Source organism: Polypterus senegalus, chromosome 17 (genome assembly GCF_016835505.1).
Source record: "Polypterus senegalus isolate Bchr_013 chromosome 17, ASM1683550v1, whole genome shotgun sequence".
Classification (NCBI taxonomy): Eukaryota; Metazoa; Chordata; class Cladistia; order Polypteriformes; family Polypteridae; genus Polypterus; species Polypterus senegalus.
Genome location: NC_053170.1, coordinates 2,754,844 through 2,768,111, shown reverse-complemented (window position 1 = coordinate 2,768,111; position 13,268 = coordinate 2,754,844). Strand labels below are relative to the sequence as shown.

At 47.2% G+C, this 13,268-nt stretch overlaps 1 protein-coding gene across 1 annotated transcript in view; it reads left to right on the top strand.

The window, feature by feature from the left end:
• The first annotated feature begins 2,245 nt into the window (after positions 1-2,245).
• Positions 2,246-13,268, top strand: part of lrp2b (low density lipoprotein receptor-related protein 2b) — a 184,999-nt gene continuing 173,976 nt past the window's right edge. Inside the window, exons 1-3 of the mRNA XM_039740545.1 lie at positions 2,246-2,330; positions 3,194-3,316; positions 11,745-11,861. Coding sequence (XP_039596479.1) covers positions 2,246-2,330; positions 3,194-3,316; positions 11,745-11,861 — 325 coding nt within the window. The remainder of the gene's footprint in view (positions 2,331-3,193; positions 3,317-11,744; positions 11,862-13,268) is intronic.

Genomic DNA, 13,268 nt, shown 5'->3' with positions numbered 1-13,268 from the left:
AACCCCGGGCAGGGTGCCATCCCACCGCAGGGCACACACACACACACCAAGCACACACTAGGGACAATTTAGGATCGCCAATGCACCTAACCTGCATGTCTTTGGACTGAGGGAGGAAACCCACGCAGGAAGGACCCGGGAAGCGAAACCTGGCCTCCTAACTGCGAGGCAGCAGCGCAACCACTGCGCCACCATGCCACCCGCCACCCGTTTTGTATTTTGTAATTAATGTGTGATAGACGGGCGGGATGCCCACAGAGTTGGAAGGATGGGGGACGGCAACCTCTGTGGGACACTACTTCACCCCAAAACATTAGATGGGAGCTTCCCCGCAGTGTAGCGGTGCCCCGGATTCCCGCAGGGCTCTAACGGGCAGGGCCGCCGCGAGAAAAAAATCCAGGCCCCGGTGCGAAGAAGATGTGTGGGCCCTCATGTCTCGGAACGCGGTGACTTCGTGACGTACTTGTTTTTCCGGCTGATGACTTGTTTGCCCCTTCCTCCTCGTCACTTCCCACCGAGCGGAGAATGCCCTTGTAGACCACGTGACTTCTCTCCCAGGGCAGCCTTCATGAATGTCTCTTATGTCGTAAACTGTTGACCTCTGCGAAGTACCCTGTGACCCACATGCCTTATTAATTTTGAAACCAAACAGACATTTTAAAAAGTACAATAAAAATGAAATGAATTAAATAAACAAATGTCCATCCATCGTCCAACCTGCTATATCCTAACTACAGGGTCACCTGGAGCCAATCCCAGCCAACACAGGGCACAGGGTGCCAGCCCACCGCAGGGCACACACACACACCAAGCACAATTTAGGATGGCCAATGCATGTCTTTGGACTGCGCGAGGAAACTCATGGAGACACGGGGAGAACATGCAAACTCCACGCAGGGAGGACCCGGGAAACGAACCCTTAAGGGTCTCCAAACTGTGAGGCAGCAGCGCTACCCACTGCGCCACCATGCCGCCCCAATAAATAAATGTTCAAATTATAATAAAAATTATGGGACGCATTGGGCTTCATGGGCCTTGGAGCGATGTACCAGCTGCTCCCCTCCATCTCTTCGGGTCTCTTAATGGGACATGGAGTTTAATACCACAGCCCTGCTGGGTAACGTGGGTACTGCCAGGGGACGCTGCAAGAGAATCGGAGGCATCCATAGCCCGGAAGTACTCCCAAGTCATGAGGATGGAAGAGCCAAAGTACTTCCGGGCTGAAGAAAATTCAAGTTCAAGACCTGAACAGAAGACAGAAGCACTTCCGGGTCGAGGACCATATTAAGGACTGAGGGAGTCGGAGTCGGGAGGTGTGGTGGAGATTAAGAGACAATTTATTATTATTATTATTATTATTATTGTTGTACTTGGTGTTTCTCTCGCCTGTTTATTTGTGGCTGTGGCGCTTGTGGGCACCTCATGGAATGAAAAGAAGAAGAAATGAAACGACTTCTTCGTGTTCTTAATCCGTGTCCTGCATCTGTCTGTTGGGGTCAAAGGGGCTACGGCGACCCCTAGCGTCCACACGTTTACAGATGTCATCCGTAGTTGTGTTTGACCTGAGAATTGTTCACAGCGCTAAAGGAGGCGACCTGAGGGAAGGGGTTTGAAGTTCTGAATGAGTGCGTAATGAAATTCTTCATCAGGAATGCGAGACACGGCCTGAAATTTAACGACTGGCCGACCACACGTGATGGAAGAGAACGAGAGACGTGTGGAACGAGAGCAGGAATTGGGGGACCTCCATGCCTCGACTCGCCGTTATTTAGGACCGCCCCTCATATTCGGGCCACAACAGGTCACCATCTCCACCTTCATTTCTCCATCTGTCACCGCTGCCCGCCTTGCACCCAATGCCAACGGGTAGAAGATGCAGCCCGCCACCGCCCTGTAGTGGAAAAATCACTCTCCGAAAACGGCCAGGCGGGTAACGTGAGGATTTTGTAACCCGAGTAAGGAGTTTATTGCTTTAAGTGCCGTAGATAAGGCAGCACTACTGTGTAATTTAGGTGTGCGGAGAGCCCTGGCGTTGTCCAATGTTTAACCCACGAATGTTCTTTTTATGAGGTCCAGTAAAGCCACGGTAATAAACGGGCCCTCGACGCTTTATTAAGATTCCCTCCCAGACAGCAGAGTCAGACCGCCGAGGGACAGGAGACGGCGTCACTTGCAGTGGTCCCATCCAAGTGTGCTTTACTATGAAATCAGAACTGAAATAACTGAGGCGGCGGCGGTGATCACGATGACTGAGTGCCCAGCGATGGCACAGCGACTTCTCCTCATTTCTTGTGTTCTGCTCCTTTCACAGCGCGGGACGTTTGGCCAAGGTAAGGAGAATGGAGGGCTCGGGTGTTGGGGCACGAAGAAGACAAACGCCTTCCTTTGTGTCACTGTGTCTCTTGTCCTTCACGTCACTGACTTTTTAGTGCTGCCACCTTCAGGGTTCCCCGATTTTTTTTTTTTGACTCTGCTCCTCTCTGACCTTATTTGCCCTTTGCACCTTCTTTGCCTTTCCTTTTGCTCCGCTGATTTTTTTCCTCCTGTTTGTAAGTTGGGACTCTAAGCTGGCCATTATGAGGTCGGCACACCCTTCATTCAGGGGTTCAGTTCTGCTGCTGACCCTTTGATGCCAAGATAGGCTTTGGTGAGCTGGCAGACTGAGGACAAGGAAGGGTGGGTGGGCATCGACATCCAAAGAGTGTGTGGCTGGTGATGGAGAGCGTAGCTCCAGGGGGCCGCCATTGTGCATGTGGGGTCTGCACCCAGCCTAATGCATCGCTGATCTCAGATGTGCCAGTTGGGAGACTGGCAAACCCTGAATAGACCGTCTGGTATGATGATGGTGTGAAGCTCACCTGAAAGGGGGCCTAAACGTTTGCAAATTCCGTTTTAACTCTTTCATTTCCTTTACTTTTTACAGTTCATCAAATAAATTGTAACTGTGTGCCAACATTTTCATCAAAAAATCGTCTAGTTTGTTTGGTGTCAGTGTTGGATTCACCATTTATTTATTTATTTCATTTTTACTGCCCATGTCAACCAAAAATGTCATTTGGCCAGGGGGGGTCCCAACTTTTGCATGGAAATGTCCCCGGTACTTGTTAATTATTTATTTCTTATTACGCGTTTCTTCTTCTCGCCGTGCGGCCGTCCATGCCGCTCAACGTCTCCCTTTCTGTGTCGCCTGCAGCGCCCTCTACCTGCGGAACAGACGAGTTTCAGTGTGTGACCGGCGAGCAGTGCGTCCCGGTGGAGTTTGTGTGCGACGGAGAAAACGACTGCCAGGACGGGTCGGATGAGCAGCGGACATGCAGTAGGTGCCCCCCAAACCCCCTCTTCTCTCATTCTTCGTGCAGTCGGGATATTCGGGGCTCCAGGTTGTGACGTCACGCCTTTCTTCACTTCGGTGCGTTCGCGTGGCCGGTCGGTCGGACTATTCGGAGAAATGAACGGCCGCTTTTGATTGGTTATTGGGTCTGCCAAACAAAATTAAGGATAAATGGCATTTTACTTGAGAATACAGCGCAAAATAAACGTGTTAAAATGGGCATCGCTGCGCCTCTAATGCGACTGAGCCACAAAATGGCATTTCCGGCTGTATTTTTTTTATATATATATATTATATATATCTATATATATATATATATCCGGGGGAGTAAATGCGAACATTAATTTTATTTTAATTTTTTTTGTCATTTTTATTACTATTTAATTTAATATTGTTTCTTTGTATCAGTATACTGCTGCTGGATTATGTGAATTTCCCCTTGGGATTAATAAAGTATCTATCTATCTATCATATAGTGCCTTTCTATCTATCTATCTATCTATCTATCTATCTATAAATCATTATATAGTGCCTTTCATCTATCTATCTATCTATCTATCTATCTATCTATCTATCTATCTATCTATCTATCTATCTATCTATCTATTATATAGTGCCTTTATCTATCTATCTATCTATCTATCTATCTATCTATCTATCTATCTATCTATCTACCATCGACTAAGGTGAAAGGTCGGCGTTGTCGCACCACTCGGACCGTTTGCGTAACTTTGTGCCATTCGTATTGTCCAACTGGTCGCTCCGAGTTTGTAGTGCGTACACACGGAATTTCCAATTCGGATTTATCAAAATTCTGAGAGACGTCCGCCACGTGAGCGCCGTTCACAACGCAGCAACCGGACATGAACCACAAATATGGACGTCACACGAGGGGCGCGTCGATCGTACGAATCCTGGCACTGGACGATCAGGGCAAGCAACAGAAGAAATGGTGTCAATGTCGATTTATTTATGTAGCACGTTTAAAAGAACATAGGAATGCTGTGGCCAAAGTGCTTTACAAGAATAGAAGAAAAGAAACATACAATTAACATAAATCAAAATAAAATAAATGAACATAAATAATAAATAGAAGTAATGTTATATAATGACAATGAGGAAACCATCAGCAAGTGAATAGAAACGAGTCTTTAATCTCGTTTTGAGTTGTAGACGATTCCTTTATGTGACGAGTCCCACAGATGAGGTGCCACAGTCCTGTCTGCCCCCTTAGTGTGACACTCGGTATGAGGGACAACAGGAGACAACTGACCAGAAGATCTAAGCACTCTGGATGGCTGGTGTAAAACACACAATTCAGATAAATAGGCAGGAGCGAGTCCATGTAAAGATTTAAAAACTAGCAACAGGATTTTAAAATCAATTTGAAAACTGATAGGCAGCCAGTGTAAAGAAGCTAAAATAGGAGAAGCAGAATCGGACTTCTTGCCCCAACCAGGAAGCGAGCGGCAGCATTCTGGACCAACTGTGACCTGCGTATCAGAGATTTGCTAATCCCAGAATACAGCGAGTTGCAGTAATCAAGGCGAGAGAAGATAAAAGCAGGAGTTGCTTTCTAAAAAATAAGGTTTGATCTTACCTAACAGACAAAGCTGGAAAAAGCAACTCTTGACTAGAGAACTGACTTGTTTCTCAAAAGAGAGGTTACTGTCAAAGATAACACCAAGATTGCGGACTTGAGGTTTGCAATAGACTGAGAAAGAGCCGAGAAGTCCAAGACCAATGTGGGCTTCAGCTGATGGACCCACGATAAGCACCTCCATTTTATGTTGATTCAGATCAAGAAAATTATTAGCCATCCAGGATCTTAGTTCAGAAAGACAGTCGTGGAGTTGATTCATTGCAGAGTTGCAGATGGGAATATAAACCTGAGTGTCATCAGCATAGCAGTGGAAAGAAATGTTCAAACTTCCTAAAAAGAGCTCCACTAGGGTGAAGGTACAGTACAGGCCAAAAGTTTGGACCCACCTCATCATTCAATGTGTTCTCTTTATTTTCATGGTAGATTCTCACTGAAGGCATCAAAACTCTGAATGAACACACGTGGAGTTACGTACTTAACAAAAAACGGTGAAATAACTGAAAACATGTTTTATATTCTAGTTTCTTCAGAACAGCCACCCTTTGCTCTGATTACTGCTTTGCACACTCTTGGCATTCTCTCAATGAGCTTCAACAGGTCGTCACCTGAAATGGTTTTCACTTCACAGGTGTGCCTTATCAGGGTTATTTAGTGGAATTTCTTCCTTTATCAGTGGGGTTGTGTTGTGCAGAAGTCAGGTTAGTTGGACGATCATTTATTTTTCAACAGGACAATGACCCCAAACACACCTCCAGGCTGTGTGAGGGCTATTTAACCAAGAAGGAGAGTGATGGAGTGCTGGAAATGGTCATGAAAATCAAGAAAACACATTGAATGAGGAGGTGGGTCCAAACTTTTGGCCTGTACTGTATATAGAGATTAAGATAGGACCCAAAATGGATCCCCGAGGAACACCACATCTAAGAGGAGCAGTAGATGAAAAAGAGGAATTTAAAGTCACTGAAAAGTGTCTACCAGTTAAATACGACCTGAACCAGTTAAGAGCAGCTCCTTTAAGCCCAACAAGATGTTCAAGCCGCAAACCGCAATGTCTCATGGTCAACAGTGTCAAAGGCAGTGGACAAGTCAAGGAGGACAAGGACCGCAGTGCCACCTGAGTCAGTGATAAGAGAGATGGCATTGAGTACTTTAAGGAGGGCCGTCTCAACACCACGATGACACCTAAAGCCAGACTGGTAGATGATCCACTGACAGACTGAGGAGACCCCACTATGTGACTCGGGGGGTAAACGTTAAGATTATACAAAGTACAAGGCACTATATGATGGATGGATAGATAGATAGATAAATAAATAGATGTGAAATGCACTATATAATGATAGATACATAAATAGATAGCATAGTCGGCAGGATTAGATAGATAGATAGACCTGAAAGGCACTAAATAATGATAGATATATAGTGCCTTTCAGGTCTATCTATCTATCTATCTATCTATCTATCTATCTATCTATCTATCTATCTATCTATCTATCTATCTATCTATCTATCTATCTACCTATCTATCTATCTATTATATAGTGTCTTTCATCTATCTATCTATCTATCTATCTATCTATCTATCTATCTATCTATCTATCTATCTATCTATCTATCTATCTATATATCTATGTCTTTCATCTATCTATCTATCTATCTATCTATCTATCTATCTATCTATCTATCTATCTATCTATCTATCTGTCAATAGAAACTGCTCAATGAAAGCCCAGTGCTATTTAATCTCGTCACAGAATGAGGGTGAAGTGCCGCGTTAATTGAATTAAATAAGACCCTAGGATTCTTAGAATGATGGGATACTAAATTGGCAAAGAAATCCAGTTTAGTTTTGTTAACTGCAGCCTGGAAGTCCTAAAATTCTGTTTAGAGACAAACAGTCCACCTTTTTTTCCAACGCCGTTCAGCAGCTCGACAGGCGCGGCGCGGCGATCACATAGGAAAGCGCGTAAAGAAACAGGCGGCTGATGTCCCAATGGCAACATCGCAGTGTGTGATGGTGACGTGTGTTAAATCTACGGTGGGCACTTGACACAGTGGTGGGCACTCGGCTGATGGCACCTACTCGATTTCTGCCGATGCTTTGGTGTTTACGGGTTTCTGTTGCATGTAATAACATTTTGTATTGTTTAAAGAAGTTCAAACTTTTTCTTTTGTTATTCTTAGGGTGAAACAAAAGACCCCATTCACCAGTAACACTGTTTGCCGACGGGGTGTGGGTGCATTTCTGAGTATTTGTCACCTGCAGGTGGCGCTATTGAGCGACTTGTAACCCAGCGTGACCCCCAGACACACCAAAGTTCAACCCAAATAGCAGTTGATACGCTGAAGTTTGGTGTTCCTGGGAGGACATAATGGAATGAAAAGGCAAACAGTAAATCTATTTAATCAGAAACCCCCAAAGTGTTCCCCGTTTGGGCCCAACTAACCCCAACACCACCTGCCTACCTCGGCCCCCCACACCAGACCTCCAGTCAGTCCTTCATCCTCCTAGCCAGGTGAGCCAATTGTCGTCGGCTCTTCTCTCACAACGCTAATCCCACCGGGCTGAAGAATTGGAGCTCCTTTTATAAGAGGGGTAAAGGAAGACTTCCGGGGGGCACTGGCCAGCCTTCACAGTTAAAGTAAAGCCCCCCAAAGCTGCAGCTGTGTCCCCATAAAAGGTCATACCTATGGCCAGGCTACAATGGTGGCCTCCCGCTGCTTCTGACAGACCCACAGGGCAGGACCCCAGAATTCCTCACAGAGAAAAACCCATCAGCGCCAACGGCAAAAGTGTAGAGAGAAACGTAAGAGAAGAGACGAGTAAGACAAGAAGAAGAAGAAGAAGAAGCTCGAGGTGACTTGACTTGAGTAACCAAAGGAAGGGAGAACAACAAATGGAGACTCGTGGAGCTACGACAGCTAAATGGAGACTCGGGGTCTCTACTGGACGGATGGCTGGAAGTCAATGGCAATGGCGTCCCTCAGTCCCTGCCTCTGCTGCTCAAAACGATCCGCTTACCTCAAAAGCTCCCGCCGCGTAATAAACTGCCTGCCAGTGGCTGAATGCGCCTGATAAAGACGGAGATAACGGAAATCGAGAGGTCTTAGCAAATTGGACGTTTATCTAAATGGCCTAATCTCTCAGAGTTAAGTGTCTGTGATAAGAGAGCCACCGACTTCAGGTGTGGCTTCTAGTGACAAGAGTGACAAGTGGCTCTACACAGCGCCTTCTTAACGTGGCATCCATTTGAGGTCCAATGTGGAGTCAACAGAAGGGGCCACCTTCACCAAGACCTCGCCATACTGGGCAGAATGTGCCAGTGCAGAGCTCGAGGAGTGCTGAGGTGGCATAAGAGATAAATGGGGACAATTGTGAGGTTGTGTGCTCAGAGTGCCCACTGGGGGGTGGGGCTACCAATGTGTGAGGACAGCTGGTACCCACCACCCCACTCTTGAATAATGTATACTGGTAGTTAATGTGTTCATACCAGGGTGTACCCACACTGCGGGCTAACCTGGATTTAGAAAGACACTTACGAGGGGGGGACACATCCAAAGGGGGGGACACTTACAGGGCTGGGGACACTTACAAAAGGGGGCTCTTACAAGGGGGGGACACAGCCAATGTGGGCACTTACAAGGGGGGACACATCCAAAGGGGGGGACACATCCAAAGGGGTCCTCCCATGACCCTCCCATCCTTTCTTTAGTGTAGCCCCCCCCTCCCATTTTGTCTTCAGTGTAGTCTGTTTATATCAGGCCACTTTCAGACTAGTGGAGGGGGAACCCCCACGTCATCAAACCTCCCTCCCCAACTCTTCACTGCACAACAAGGGGGGGTACCACCTGTGGAAGATAATTCTGAATACAGACACCCTACCCCCCCACAGCAGAAGGCCTCGATTTAAGTGCCAGTCGTTATTCTTTAATAAAATCAATCAATCAATCAATCAACATTTATTTCTATAGCACATATTCATACAAACCAATGTAGCTCAAAGTGCTTTACAAAATGAATAGAAAAATAGAAGACACAATAAAAGATAAACATAAGTCATCATTAATTAACATACAATAAGAGTAAGGTCCGATGGCCAGGGTGGACAGAAAAAACAAAAAAACTCCAGACTGGTGGAGAAAAAATAAAATCTGCAGGGGTTCCAGACGACGAGACCACCAGTCCCCTCTGGGCATTCTACCTAACATAAATCAAACAGTCCTCTTTGGATTTAGGGTTTTCATGGAAGGACTTGATGATGATGGTCACGTAGACTTCTGGCTTTCAGTCCATCAATGTTGGTGCATCAGGATGCTTTGAGTAGTTGGAGGTGCAAAGAAAAGAGCGTCCTCTGTGCTCATTGATGAGGTCATGTGAGGTCTCTGTGCCCATTGATGTGCGCCCCTTTCTTCTTGTGGCCGATGACCTTCAGTTCCGTGTGCCGTCCCCTTTGGTGTCATTTTGGTTGTCAGTGCGTTTCTGACTTTCCACTTTGATTCATCTCCTGCAGGCTGATTGTATCTGGGCAGCCACCCGTGTAGTTTCCCAGGCTGCAAAAGGCTTTGAGTTGAGTACAATGTGTACGGGTTCGAGTCCAAAGTAGAACTGCTGAGATAGGAAGGATGAGAGGTTTTTATAGTCTGTTCCCAGGAAATGGCGTCCTCGTGGCCGGGACAGGAAGTGATGTCAACAGGGCGGGGCAGGATGTGACATCATCGGGGCCGGGACAGGAAGAGATGTCCTCGTGGCCGGGACAGGAAGTGACGTCAACAGGGTGGGATAGGAAGTGACATCACTGGGGCCGGGACAGGAAGAGATGTCATCAGGGCCGGGACAGGGAGTGACGTCAACAGGGTGGGATAGGAAGTGACATCACTGGGGCCGGGACAGGAAGAGATGTCCTCGTGGCCGGGACAGGAAGTGACATCAACAGGGCGGGATAGGAAGTGACATCACTGGGGCCGGAGCTGGAAGTGACATCAACAGGGCGGGATAGGAAGTGACATCACTGGGGCCGGGACAGGTAGGATTTCTTGAATTTGGTCTGCTGAGAGAGGTTTAGCACAACCCGCCGCCCCCCGGCCTGGCGTGTGATGGGTTGACTTTGGTTGCCTCCCAAGCACACGTGTGTGACAATGTGTTCATAATTCTTTTATTCATTTATATAGCGCTTTTCTCACTACTCAAAGCACTTAGCAATTGCAGGTTAAGGGCCTTGCTCAAGGTCCCAACAGAGCAGAGTCCCTTTTTTGGCATTTTATGGGATTCGAACTGGCAACCTTCCAATAGCCAGTGCAGATCCCTAGCCTCAGAGCCACCACTCTGCCTAAAAATAAAATAATAAATTCAATGAATAAAATGAGCTCCTGCTCAGTCCATCTTGGCGGTGATCTCCTCAGACCTGCCGCTCCTGCACAGACTCTCGGTGTCGTTTGTGATTCCTTCCTCTCTTATTCCGCTCTCATAAATCACTTTAAGAAACTTTCTTACTTTCACCTCCGTCACGTATCCCGTGTTCACTCCTTCCTCTCCTTTTCGCTTGTCCCTGCTTTTATTACATCCCTCACTGATTATTGTAACTCCCTACTGGCAGGCGCCCCTTCTAATCTTACATCACAGCTCCAGCTTATTCAGAACTCGACTGTAAGAGTCCTGGCACGGACCGGCAGCGGCGGGCACATCACACCATCCTGCTCCGCCTTCACTGGCTCCCCGTGTCTTACAGGATTGAATATCAAATCCTACTAATAACTCATAAAGCCTTAAACGACCTGCGCCAAACTACATCGGTGACCTTCTCCATCATGATGTGCCTGTCTGCTGATCCACTAAGGTCCTCTGATTCTGTGCCCACTATTCTACACTCCATGGGTGACAGCAGGGCCTTCAGATGTTTAGTGCCCAGACTCTGGAATGACCTCCCGAAATGAAAGAATCAGGTCAGCGGACTCCATGAATTCTGTTAAATCTCATCTGATCAGGACGGCTTTTAACTCTACTTGACTTTATTACCCGTCTCTCAGTTTAGCCTCCATGTCAAGACGCTCATGCCACCTGTGTGTGTGTGCCAGGCCATCAGTGATGTTGTCTGTTAGGCTTTTCTCTGAACTTACTGTCTTAATCTTCTTTATTTATTGATCTGGTTTGTAAAATGTTACATGCTGGATACCCTGCCGCTCCTTCTTAAACTCTATGAAGTGCCTTGAGTATGGGAAAGGCGCTATATAAATCAAATGTAGTATTATTATTATTATTATTATTATTAAAGAGAGCTCGATGCCCCCCGCAGGACTGCGTGATGTTATATTTGTGCATCAACGGGTTTAAAACCCAACAAGGAGTTTAAGGCCCCCGATGACATCAAATCAAAGGAAACAAACGTCCAGGTACTGGACACCCAGGAGGTGTGTGACACCAACCTTCATACCGTTGTGACGGTGACGCCACACAGTTGGATGCCTCTGATCGTCACAGTGTGGCAACCATCCACAAAATGGCTGCCCCATAAACGGCATGGCAGAAAAACAAGACTAACAAATGAAGAATAATCGGGTGCCTGAAAACAAAAGTGAAACTGAAAATCAACTCTAAGAATAAGAATCTCCGTAGTTCAGAAATCCACGGCGTACGTCAGCAGAGGAAAACGGGACTTTGTTTCACGTAGTTTCTCGTCTAAGTCGAGCAGAACTGAGACTCCTCGGCAGGGCGTGGGCAGCGCGGGTATCACAGGGGCTTCATCAAATCTGGGCGCAGGACGTGCTCGAGACTTTAATGGAGAGGCTGACTTTGATTTTTTTTTTCTTCCACAGATGGTCAGACGTGTGCCAGCAACCAGTTCACCTGCAGGGAGGGTCAGTGCATCCCAGCGTCATACCAGTGTGACCGCATCCAGGACTGCAAGGACGGCTCCGACGAGACGGGGTGCAGTGAGTGTCCGCCTTACCGGGGCCACGGGATCTGTTTAGTTGGCATAGTGCCCACTCAATGTTCAGGCCGAGCCGTCTGCCCACAGCTCATTCAGTGCTTGAAGTGGGCACAGGAAGCAGACGGGGTGATGGTGCAAGGAACTTGGTCAGAATCGAGTGGTGTCCAGAGTTGGGGCGGCTGCTGTCTTTAAAACATTTAAAGGATTTGGATAGGAATTGAAGTGACAAGCTGGTGTGGAATCCAAGGGCACTGCAGCTGCCCCAACGCCAACATGACAGGCCCAACACAAGGCTTTATTACTTCAGTGGCAAATGCTTCTCAATCGTTTCCCACCTGCGGTGCGCAGTGCACAGCCCAGTGAGACGCAGTCCCCTGCACACACAGTACTTGGTCTTCCTTCTCTCTCTCTCTGTCTCCTTCCACCTTCACTCCTCCTGGCGAGCTTCATCCCTCTTCCTCCCTTTTGTGAAGCCGCTGGCTCCTTGCAATCCGCACTCATTAAGGAGGTTTGGAATTAGTCCAAAGTAGGGCTCTGCAGCGCCCCCTGGTGGCTGAGCCAACCAATACCAAGTCTCATACAGCCCTGTGGGACTCCGAGGGGCCGTAACACCCCAGGGGGGCTGGCACATAGCAGTTCAGGGGAGATAGTGCCCTTCATGAGTCATCTCCCCCTGTTCTTCCATTACGGTGGCATCCCGGTCAGGTAATGGCGCCAAGTTTTCAGATGATCCCAAGACAGGTGGACGGGCAGATCATTTCACATCTGTTGAATCATCACAAAGTGTGGTCTGCAAAGTATGACGCTGGATTCCGATAAATGTTGGGGAACCAACCAGGTCACCCCGTTTAAATAAGAAATAAGCTTTAAATAAAAACAGCGCAGAATAAGGGGCTGCTGCCACCATCTTATAGTCGTTCATGTCTGGTTTGGATCTCCGTCTCATTCGAGTGTCAGTCCGGAATGGGATTCCACCTTCTGTGAGTACCTTGATGATAGTCCTTGGATCGGAAGGGGCGGAGTCAAAGGCCCTTACGAGGGTGTCCCATTTGTACTGTGGGATCAGTAACATCAGCCACAGCGCCCCCTTTTGTCCCGGGGTGGTATTGCTTACCAAGGAGGAAGATCTACAGACGTGCATTTGTGTGACAAGAGGAACTTGGACATCAGAATGGCTTGGACAGAAGACATTTAATGTCAGTAAATGTAAAGTGTTACACATAATGAGGTCTGAATACACAATGGGGGGGGGATCTGAAAATTGAGAGTCCACCTTATGAGAAGTAATTAAGAGTCATAGTGGACTCTAAGCTATCGACTTCCCAATAGAAGCCATTAAGGAGGCTAACAGAATGTCAGGTTATATAGCGCCTTGATGTGTGGAGTACAAGTCACAGGAGGTTCTGCT